This window comes from Cetorhinus maximus, chromosome 11 (assembly GCF_964194155.1).
Source record: "Cetorhinus maximus chromosome 11, sCetMax3.hap1.1, whole genome shotgun sequence".
In the NCBI taxonomy this organism is placed as follows: domain Eukaryota; kingdom Metazoa; phylum Chordata; class Chondrichthyes; order Lamniformes; family Cetorhinidae; genus Cetorhinus; species Cetorhinus maximus.
The window spans coordinates 85347898-85360000 of NC_135889.1; the positions used below are offsets into that span (position 1 = coordinate 85347898).

Genomic DNA, 12103 nt, shown 5'->3' on the forward strand with positions numbered 1-12103 from the left:
ATGCATCTAGGAGAGCTTTTTAAGTCATTACGTAGAAGGTCCTACAAGACAGGGGGTGGTCCTAGGCTTAATTTTAGGGAATGAAGCTGGGCAAGTGGTAGAGGTATCAGTGGGGGAGCATTTTGCAGACAGTGATCATAACTCCATTAGATTCAAGGTTGTTATGGAAAAGGACAAGGATGGGCCAGAAATCAGAGTTCTAAATTGGGAGAAGGCTGATTTTAATAAGACCAGATATGATTTGGCCAGAGTGGACTGGGAGCAGCTATTTTTAGGTAAATCTGCATCAGAGCAGTGAGGCTCATTCAAGAAGGAAATAGGGAGAGTACAGGGCCAACATATTCCAGTTAAGACAAAGGGTGGGACCAACAAATCCAGGAACCCTGGATGTTGAGGAATATACAGGATTGGATAAAGAAAAAAAGGGAGCCTTATGGTAGATATGGAGGGCTCAAAACAGCGGAAGCCTAGAGGAGTATAGAATGTGTAGGGGGAACTTAAAAAGGAAATTAGGAGAGCAAAAAAGGGGCATGAAGCAACATTTGCAGGTAATATAAAGGAAAATCCAAAGTTATTTTACAAGTACGTTAAGAGTAAGAGGATAACTAGGGCAAGAGTAGGGCCCATTCAGTACCATAGTGGTAATTTGTGTGTGGAGCCGGAAGACATAGGTAGGGTTCTAAATGAATACTTTGTGTCGGTGTTCACAAGTGAGAGGGATGGCGTGGGTATGGAAATCAGGTAGAAGGACTGTGATATAATTAAAGAAATTAGAATAGAAAGTGAAGAGCTTCTAAGTGGTCTGGTAGGCTTAAAAGTAGATAAATCTCCAGGTCCGGATGAAATGTATCCCAGGCTGTTGAATGAGGCAAGGGAGGAGATAGCAGGGGTGCTGGCAATAATTTTCAATATCTCTCTGGCCACAGGAGAGGTGCAAGAGGACAGGAGGTCAGCCAATGTGGTACCGTTATTTAAGAAGGGAGAAAGGGATAAACCAGGGAACTACAGGCCAGTCAGTCTAACCTCAGTGGTGGGGAAACTATTGGAAGCAATTCTGAGGGACAGAATTAATCTACACTTGGAGAGGCAGGGATTAATCAAGGACAGTCAGCATGGTTTTGTTAAGGGGAGGTCATGTCTGAACAATTTGATTAAATTTTTCGAAGAGGTAAACAGATGTGTAGATGAGGGAAATGCATATGACATAGTTTACTTGGACTTCAGCAAGGCTTTTGATAAGGTTCTGCATGGGAGACTGAAAACGAAGGTAAGAACCCGTGGGATCCAAAGCAATTTGACAAATTGGATCCAGAATTGGCTGAGTGGCAGGAAGCAGAGGGTGATGGTTGAGGGGTGTTTTTGTGACTGGATGCCTATGTCCAGTGGGGTTCCACAGGGATCGATGTTGGGTCCCTTGCTGTTTGTGGTATATATTAATGATTTAGACTTGAATGTAGGAGGGTTGATCAGTAAGTTCATGGATGACACGAAAATTAGTGGGGTGGTAAATAGTGAGGAGGATAACCTTAGATTACAGGAGGATATAGACGAGCTGGTCAGATGGGCTGATCAGTGGCAAATGGAATTTAAACCAGATAAGTGTGAGGTGATGCACTTGGGCAGGATAAACAAGGCACGGGAATACAAGATGAATGATAAGACCCTGGGAAGTACTGAGAATCAGAGGGACCTTGGTATGCATATCCACCAGTCCATTAAGGTAGTGGGACAGGTAGATAAGGTGGTTAAGAAGGCATATGGGACACTTGCCTTTATTAGCCAAGGCATAGAATATAAGAGCAGGGAGGTTATGCTGGAACTGTATAAAACGCTGTTTAGGCCACAGCTAGAGTATTGCGTGCAGTTCTGGATCCGCATTATAGGAAGGATGTGATTGCACTAGAGAGAGTACAGAGGAGATTTACCAGGATGTTGCCTGGGCTGGAGGGTTTTAGTTATGAGGAGAGATTGGATAGACTGGGGTTATTTTCCCTGGAACAGAGGAGATTAAGGGGGGACATGATTGAGGTGTATAAAATTATGAGGGCATAGATAGGGTAGGCAGGAAGGAACTTTTCCCCTTGGTGGAGGGATCAATAACCAGGGGGCATAGATTTAAGGTAAGGGGCAGGAGGTTTAGAGGGGATGTGAGGAAGAATTTTTTCACCCAGAGGGTGGTGGGAATCTGGAAAGGGTGGTAGAGGCAGACACCCTCAGAACATTTAAGAAGTATTTGGATGTGCACTTGCAATGCCATGGTATACAAGGCTATGGGCCTAGTGCTGGAAAATGGGATTAGAATAGTTAGGTACTTGCTTGACCGGTGCAGACACAATGAGCCGAAGGGCCTTTTTCTGCGCTGTAGACCTCTATAACTCTCCTGTTGAACTTATATTCAGCAGTGTGCAATTAAGAGACAGTGTTAGCTGGAGCATTGAGCTCCAAGCTGGCAGTGCTGGTGTCAAATCAATGTTACACGCTGGTTAACATAATTACTGCCACTCTGCATACCTCTGGTGGATGTTTGCTGCGCACACTAGTGCTCTCAAAAATATGGTGTCCAGTGCGACTCGCATCAGAAGTGTTTGTGCTCACTACGGTCACCATTTTGGCCCTCTAAGGCCACTTGTAGCACCCAAGGAATGGGTGTTATGCTTCTAGCTTTTGAGCCATCGATGTTTATTTATAAAGCCCAGGATTCTACATGTTTTTGTATTAGCTTTATCAACATGTCCTGCCACCTTAAAAATGTAAACATTTACTTTTGTTCTATTTCACAGATCAACTTTTTTCTCTTTGTTCGGATCATTGGGATATTAATAAAAAATCTAAAGACACCCGATGCTATGAGAAATGATTTAAGCCAGTGCAGGTGAGTCACTACACCCACCAGCTTCTTTAATATAGAGCCATGCAAATACTACTCCGGGTGTTGAAAAGTCAAAGAGCTTAATTGGCACTTCAGTCACCACCTTAAACATTCACTTCCTCCACCACTGACGCATTGTGTGCCATAAATAAGATGCACTGCAGCAACTCAGCAAGGCTCTTTTCACAGCACCTTCTAAACCTGCAATCTTTACCGTCTAGAAGAACAAGGGCCATAGAGACATGTGAACATCACCACCTGCAAGTTCCCCTCCAAATCACACATCAGCCTGACTTGGAAATATATTATCATTCCTTCTTCATTGTGTAGTCAAAATCCTGGAACTCCCTTCTTAACAGCACTGTGGGTGTACCTGCACCTGCAACAGTTCAAAAAGGTGGCTCACCATCATCTCTCAATAGCAATTCGGGATGGGTGATAAATGCTGGCCTTGCCAGCGGCAGCAACATCCCATGAACAAATAAAAAGAATGTACTCCTCAACAGTGCTGCAAAATCCAAACCCCAACACAGCAATATCAAACTCCAGGTACTTACTTCTAACCTAGCATATGTTGCCTGCCATCCTGAACTGTGTCCTGTTCTGTAAATTGATAAGAGCTTAAAAGCTGAGTGTGTGCAAAAAAACGTAAAATAATAATAAAAATAATACCAGCGCAGAGAGTCTTTAATTATGATATGAGACAAAATAAACTGGGTTCCTTTCCATTAAAATAGGGTAATAGGTGATATGGTAAGAGGTTTACAAAATTTTCAATAAAAGCCATGCTTCTTTGGCTATGTTCTCTGAGAAGGAAAGGCAGTCATTTCATGATAGATTTTCTAACCTAGAGTCAGAAATTAATAAGTAGCACAATTGCTGTTAAATGACTACAAGAAAACAACTAAATTTAGCAAATTTATCCATGTGGACAACTTCTAAAGTGACTTCAGCAATTTTAAGCGTGATAAACTATTCAGAAGGGATAGCATAAGAAAAAAGGAGAGTACAGTATTAATTAAAGCTTTCATAATAGCATTAGAAAATTCAAATAGTACAGGGGCCAGTGTAAAACCTATATGGTTAGTGTTAGGACTAAGAAGGAAAATGATACGGTGATTGAGGCATGCTAGAATCGAGACTTTTAAATCTAACTAGCAGATCCTCCATGATGTTGCTCGTGTTTAACCATGCTGAACATTAAAAAGAATAGATTTAGGTTTTTAGATACACAAATCTTTAAAAGCGGGGTCACAAGTTAATAAAACTGTTAAAAGAAGTACGATTATAGTTTTACTAAATAGGGGCACAGGACACAAAAGCAAAGAGGTAATGCTAAATCTATACTATTCTTAGTCCTCTGTTAGAATATGGCATTGGATTTTACGTGGAGGCAGTGGCCTCATCCACCAGCTGAAATGTCAGGGATGAGCCCCGCCTCCCCCGGCCCAGGAAGCCAAGACCGGATTTTGCGGTCATCAGCCGAAGGTTGTGTTTTCCACCCACATCTGGGTGGTAGTCCCGTCTCGAAGAACTGCTGGGCATACAGATGGCCTGCAGCTCTCCAGTCCCAGTAGTGTCATCAGGAGCCATGGCCACTGCTGGGACTGCAGTCAGTGCCCGACAAGGAACTATGGAGATCAGACTGGAAGGTAAGTAAGTCAGCCTTGCTAGGGCCAGTCGGGAAGGCCCTGGTAGAGGGATGGTGGGGAGAGGTGGCAATCGGAAGGCCAGGGGTATGGTTCACGCCTTTTCCACTGGGGGACCCTCCATTGGGCACATAGTTTATCTGGATGGCCTTACCACATGTTGTGGGCAACCCCCCGCTGCTGGCAAAGTACCAGCAGCAGTGGGAGGCCATTAATTGGTCACTTAAGGGTCTCAATTGGCCCAAAGGCAGGCAGGCCACCCTACACCAGTCGCTGTTAACATATCACCACATATCACCAGACAGGTAGGTGATGGGGATGGCACCACTCCACACCACCCACCCAAATTTATACCCCACCGCTCCACCCCGCACTCCCCTGCCCCCCACTCCCCCCAACCCCCCACCTACCAGGTCGCTCCAGAGGAAGCAGACATTTCCAGTTTTCAGTGTCCTACTTGAGGAACGATGTCAAGGCTACAGTAAAAGTAAAAGTTGTAAAATTAGACTGGGAATGACCACCTTGACTTCTAATGGGAGAATAGAGAAAATGAGATGTTTCTCACTAGAAGAGGGAAGTTGAGAGAATATCATAGGAGTGTTCAGAATTATGAGGAATTTTAATAAAATAAATCAGGAAAACTGAGAATTCCGAACACCACATATGTTTGCATTGTAATATTTTTATTACGTTCAACCAAATATTTGAGACATGCAATGTCTCTAAATAGTAGGCATATAAGGAAATAAATACAATGACCCTGTTTATTCTCTGGGTTTAGTTGTAACCTTCATTGATCCTTTTGATTCTGACTTTACAAATTGTGACAGAAATCTCAAAATACAAGCCTCTAATCATGCAGTCTTATAAGGTGTTTTTTATTCTGATAACTCCTATTGTGAATACAACTCTTAGAAATGACATAATTCCTACAAAAACACCCAATGCCAACTTGTCTACCATCAAGTATGTAACAAATCATTCTGAGTTCATTGTCCCATTTCTTTATTTCAAGAATCACTTGGCTATTTCATTTCAAATGTAGCAAGAAGAATAAGCTGACACGAATCACACATCTTGCACTTTCAGCAGAAGCTAAACAGTATGGTCAAATAAATTGTACCTCAACACATTAAATCCTAAAGCATCTTAGGAATGAGCAAGTATTAATTTAAGGTTTTTAAAAATTGCATTGCACTTCTTCCTCCAATACAGTAGGTGGCAGTAATACACCAAAGAGGTGTGAATTTGCCTGAGACCAAAAAAAGGACAAGTATCACTATTTCATTATTTCTAACTACAGTGCAAATCCAGAAACAATTTATAAGTAAATAAAAAGCAAAAGCATTAATCATACACGATTAAACCAATTCCTAATCCTACATGCGTATGTTTTTAAGAACAGGATATCATACATTATTTCCACTGATTGGTCAATTAGTCCTAAAAGGGCATACGTTTAAGATCATCATCACAGGAATGAAGAGAAAGATTAGGAGAATTTTTCTACAGAGGATTGTTAGGAATAAAACACTATAGAAGCAAAATCAATCTAGCTTTTAAAAGGAAATGGATAAAATATTTGAAAAAGAAAAAATAAATAAATTGAAGCAAATAGGGCATGGGAATGGGATTAAATGCATATCTCTTTTAAAAGTCTAGCAAGCCATGATGGACTGACTAGCCCCTTTCTCTACTGTAAAATGATGTGATTCAATGGCTCTTGTGATGATCGTGTTAAATATAGCCCCATATCAATAACTTATTATCATAATCGTGTTTCAAACACTGGGCTACTACTAATAAAAGTATCCAGTGGTATAAAATAAAGCTTCACTCTTGACAAAATAAGCTTTACATTTAAATTTCCACTCAGACAACTGTTGTCACTGTGAAATAGAATCAATGTTAATTTAAATTCATTGTGGGATTCGTAGTTCTCAAAAATAATAAGTGAAAGTCTATCTCTCTGTACCATTTCCAAGTAACATTACTGCTAATCCATGTCTATTTATAAACAGTAATCCAGTTCATAAAAAAAGCAGGAACAAGACTGTCATCTCAATCAATGGCAGTTCTGAAAACTACAATCAGGCATTCATGTCCAAGTGGATAAGTTCACTCTCTTTTCTCAGAATGAAATGCAACTCAAGTTCAACAGAATACACACAGAAGGTGGAATTTTTAACCCTACCACCCAACAATTAAAACAGCTACACAAAGATTTATCACTGCCTTCACATTCAATTTTCCCTTGCCACCATCTTAACTGGGCCCTTTTTGTAGGTTGTCAAGGTTCCCCCCTGGCTTAGGGAAGTGTCAGTCGTAAATGTTAATTGGGGTCCTATGATGCACCGAGCACCCAGATGCGACTTTAATGGCCAGCCATGGGCACTCTTCTCATTACAGCTTTGCAGGAAAGAAGAGGCCCTCAAGGTAATTCAGAAACTTTCTCAAGTGAAGCCAGGAGAATCCAGAGTATAACTTGAACTCCACAAAAACATTTTGGGCCTTTCCATTTCACACAGACCTGCTCCTGCTCCCCAGTACTTACCTTGGTGTTGGCAAGCGACCTCCAGAGCTCACAACTTTGAACCGCCCATCACTAGCCAGCTCTCTCTCTCATCAACTGTTTCAAGCTTGGCGCTGGCTAGTATATTGTAGGGAAGGCCCAGCTATTAAAATCAGGCAAGATCCAAGGGTGTGCGGGGTCAGGGGATGGGAAGGAAATAAGGTTATCAACTCATCCCAGCTTCCCAGCCAAAATCTACCCAAGAACATTAGGGCCAAATATCTTTTAACTAGTTCTGTATATTGTATTTGTTGTTTCTAGGAGGCTTGCAAAGTCCACTCTGTTGTTAATCCCATTGTTTGGAATCCACTATATTGTCTTTGCAATTTTTCCGGATAAAGAAAGCAACCTTGCAATGGACTTACAAATAGGTTTTGATGTTGCTCTTGGATCATTTCAGGTATTTATTTGAATAAATATTAGAATTATTGTGTAAAATTATTGAATCACTCAACTAAAATATCACTAATATGAGTAATGTTCTATATGAATTTGATCTGGATAATTTTCTGGGTATGTTCTGATGGTTTTTCATTATAGCAGAAAGTGAGATTGTCTGCCACTGGATACTAGAAAACTTACCCTATACATGTTCAGTAGTATTGTGTTTTGAAAATTAAGCTTATTTTAAATGATACATGATAGGATCCTCTAGAGGATAATGCTCTATCAATGTAAATGTGTTCTTTGCACCATTAATGAAGTGCTTTTTAACCTACAGGGATTTGTTGTCGCAGTACTTTACTGTTTCCTTAATGGTGAAGTAAGTTTTTTACTGATTAATTCTGATTTATTTGCCACATACAGTCAAAAGTGCTTTCCTTTCATAGAAAAATAAAACCATGTTTATTACTATTAATAAAACATGATTGTTTTCCACTGAGGTACGAACTGAAATCAAGAGAAAATGGAGACAAAGGAAAGGCAACCAACACAATCCCATGATCAGTAATTGGTAGGTGGTGGAACCAGGTCCAGTCCCAAGGAACCGCAGGAATTTGCTTACCAAGAATCAGATTTTCTTCGAAGGATCACATGAAATATTGTGCTTCAAATGCGTTTCCAAAAGAATAAGAAAACAGAACTATTTAACTGTGAACGATTTAACAGAGATACTGCTGCCATTGATAGGCCAGATGTTATTGACCTGTCAATTCCATTGAGAAGTACAATTTTTTCCCAAATTTCCCTGTCTGCCAAGCTAGTGTTTGCAGTGTGCACTTGCCATGGAACATTATATTGATCAAGATAGGAAAACATTTATGGATATGTGTAATATTGTGCAGTTTATATGTGATTATGTTACAAGCGCATTTGGTATTTACGAAAGTTCAATTCAACTTGTTGCACCAATCAGCTTTGAGTGAGCAAGTTCATTTACAGAGTAGCTATTTTGAGTGCGTATAACTCAGTCTCCTAAATAATTATTGAAATGTCTAAATTGTGTGTTGTTATATGAGTAAGAAAATGGAATTCTTAAACCTAAGTGATAATATCTCCTGTGAGTATTAATGTCATCGCTTTACCACTTTGGGTGGAATTTTCCATTCTGGAGACTAAGTTTGGTGGCAGGTGGGAAAGTTGGTGAGATTCCCACTGGGCGGTGGGTTGGGTGAACATGCACAATCTTCCATCTTTCAGTTCGTTAATTATGCATCCATGAGGAGTTCAGCAAATCTTATGGCAGGGCAGGGCAGGATGTCGCCTGCCCTGCCATTGCCTCATGGGATCAAAGGTCCTGGCACCATATTTAAATGGCACCCGGACAACCATTCAATCAATGCAGGCCTGGAGCTCTGCACTACTTCTCCAGAGTTCTTGTGGCCACAGCTGCTACTGGAGAAGCTGGCAGATGTGAGCAACCACATCTCGGGACATATGAGGGCACCTCTGGCATTGCATTTCGCTCATCTGTAGATAAGAGCACCACGGGCTGTATACCCAGGGTCAGGCCAATGCTTGCCGTTGCAGTGGACCATGTTTGCCAGCCACAGCCTCATAGAGGCCCTGCTACCTCTTGTTGCTCAGGCCTTTGCTCCTCATGGCACTCTGCCAAATGGTGACGAGCCCTCCTTCTCATCTGGATGAAAGCCATTAGCAAGGTACGGTTGCCTGCAGCCTCCATCATCGATGCAGTGGATGTATGAATGAATTTATGTTAGTGAGCATAGGCAGAATCTTTTGGTCAGCGTGCAGGGGCGGGCCCTGCATGCCGACGCGTAAAATGACGCGCGGTGACGTCGGGCGTGCATCCTAACATCACTGCGCGTCATTCCGATTTTCAGTTCAGCGGGCACACACTGGAGTCGGCTGCGCGCCCACCGAACAGCCAAAGGCCTTTTAAAGCTATTAATCACCTAATTGAAGTAGTTGTCAGGGCTGTCCGTTCAATCTTAAGCCTGGTGGGCAGACGAAGAGCCCAGTCAGCCTTCACATTTTTCATGGAACCTCATCCACGGACGGGATGAGGTTCCATGAAGGGTTTATAACTTTAACAAAAGTTTTTATTAAAATTCATTGACATGTCCCAGCTCATGTGACACTGTCACATGAGGGGACGTGTCTGAATAATTTTTAAAATTCTTTTTTTCAAGTTTTCATAATCAAATTAATCTCCCTGAGGCAGCTCCGTGTCTCAGGGAGGTTTCTGTGCTCTTTCGCACACATGCAAGAAAGAGCGCAGGCCCCGACTCTTCCTCCTCCTACCGCCCGCACAGGTAGTGCTGAGCGCTTCCGGGTGTGTGTCATGCTGGGTGGGCCTTAATTGGCCCGCCCACATAAAATGGCGGCACGCAACTGATTGCGGGCAGCGATGGGCTGCGCGCCCGCCTGCACCTGCTTCCGCCCAGCCCGCCCTATGGGGAGAAAATTCTCCCCCATGTCCTATATAGGTTTCGCTTTATCTCAAAGTCAACAGGCAAGCGCTAAGCCCTTCAACTGGCCTCCATCTAGGTATGGCATCATCACCCACCTCACCCCTTCATGGAAGACCAGAGATGGGTGTTCCTTCCATTCATGACTGCGTATGGAGACATTACTCTTTGTCCAGGGTGATGAGAGTCATGTGGAACAAGTCCCATGTGAACACTTTTCTGCTTGTCTTCACTACTCTCGAGACTAAATACAGAGACCACTGCCTTAGCAGAATAGCAAGACAAACTGCATGATGCTTTGTCAGCCATGACCACTCACCCAGGAGGATGAAGGTTTGGAATCGCAAATTGTTTGTCCTCCACCAGCTGTGCCCCTTGGAGGCATCTGCCTCCCACCCTCCCTTCATTTCTGCCTCTGACTGCGGCCGATGGCAAATGGCAGAGATTGAATGGCAGCTCCACACCTTACTGGGATCTCAATGTTATGAGGCCCATGAGTCGGGAACCAACCTGCTGTAATGTGGCTTCACCGTAGAGAAGAGAACACAAGTGAGCATTTTTGACATCCAGTTGCTTCATAATTATTAGGGTGTCCCTTTAGTCAGCCACTTGTGCTGACCTTGAACTCCACCCACCAGATAAGACCCTCCTCCCACCTTGAGGGATCTCACTAGCTGCGTGGTCATGTCAGTTTGGAAAATGTTGCGTGTCATCTTTCAAGCTCATTCAACCACCTTCCACCCTCCCCCTGTCACCCAACAACTTTCCCCCATCACCACTGACGCATCCAATATCACCATTCCTCTCCCCTCTATCACCCTTGAACACCCCCACCCCCCACATTACCCTGGAGTACATCATGATCCACCTCCAAATGCCTTTCCTCCCCTCAGAGCTGACACCAATTACCACCCCATGCCCACCCTGACCCAGCCCCTCCTCTTATCCAAGCCACCTGTCCTGTCTCCCTCCATGACCCACCCGATGAGACCTTCACCTATCAGACTCTCACCCTGGACCTGTCACCCTACCACATTCCACTTGACTGCGACTGTTCCCTCCTATCACCAGTACCCTGAGTTCTCCCACAGGACACCACTGACTCCGCCCTCTAAGACACCCCCTCCTTCCCTGGACACTCTCCCACACATTCCCTGTAAATCTGCCTCCCCTGTCCAGCCTTTGCTCCACCCTTCAACCACCCCGCTTCCAGCCTTACAGGGTGACATTTATTGCAGAGTATTTGGGGTAATTTTGACGTTGACTAAGTGAGTTAAAGAGGCAGCAGTTGCTTGTCAAACATCTCCAATTTTTATTTTTATCACTGGGCCCTGTGGTCCCAATGAAACACTGGCAGCTATTGAGGGCCATAAAGAGCACTGCAAGTTCCGAGGAGTCCTTTATGCTCAACTCCAGAACTTGCTCTGTGCCTTTTGGGGCTCTGGAGAACCCCACACTGATGGTCTCCCTAACACCTTGAAACACGTGAACTTAACTTGGGCTGTTTGATCTATACTTACCCAAATTCGATTCACGAGCACAGCCCTTTAGACCATAAGACCATAAGACATAGGAGCAGAAATTAGGCCATTTGGCCCATCGAGTCTGCTCCGGCATTCAATCATGGCTGATAAGTTTCTCAACACCATTCTCTCGCCTTTTCCCCGTAACCTTTGATCCCCTTACCAATCAAGAACCTATCTATCTCCGTCTTAAATACACTCAATGACCTGGCCTCCACAGCCTTCTGTGGCAATGAATTCCGTAGATTTACCACTGTCTGGCTAAAGAAGTTTCTCCTCATCTCTGTTCCAAAAGGTCTTCCCTTTACTCTGAGGCTGTGCCCTCAGGTCCCCGTCTCTCCTACTAATGGAAACATCTTCCCCACATCCACTCTATCCAGGCCTTTCAGTATTCTGTAAGTTTCAATCAGATCTCCCCTCAACCTTCTAAACTCCATCGAGTATAGACCCAGAGTCCTCAAACGTTCCTCATATGTTAAGCCTTTCATTCCTGGGATCATTCTCATGAACCTCCTCTGGACCCTCTCCAGGGCCAGCACATCCTTCCTGAGATACAGGGCCCAAAATTGCTCACAATATTCTAAATGTGGTCTGACCAGAACCTTATAAAGCCTCAG

At 43.4% G+C, this 12103-nt stretch overlaps 1 protein-coding gene across 1 annotated transcript in view; it reads left to right on the forward strand.

Moving 5' to 3' along the window:
* The window catches only part of LOC144686753 (secretin receptor-like), a 61930-nt gene extending 52894 nt beyond the window's left edge, over positions 1-9036 (forward strand). Inside the window, exons 11-14 of the mRNA XM_078552387.1 lie at positions 2781-2872; positions 7352-7490; positions 7812-7853; positions 7975-9036. Of these exons, the coding sequence (XP_078408513.1) occupies positions 2781-2872; positions 7352-7490; positions 7812-7853; positions 7975-8049 (348 nt within the window). The 3' untranslated portion in view covers positions 8050-9036. The remainder of the gene's footprint in view (positions 1-2780; positions 2873-7351; positions 7491-7811; positions 7854-7974) is intronic.
* Positions 9037-12103: the final 3067 nt, after the last annotated feature.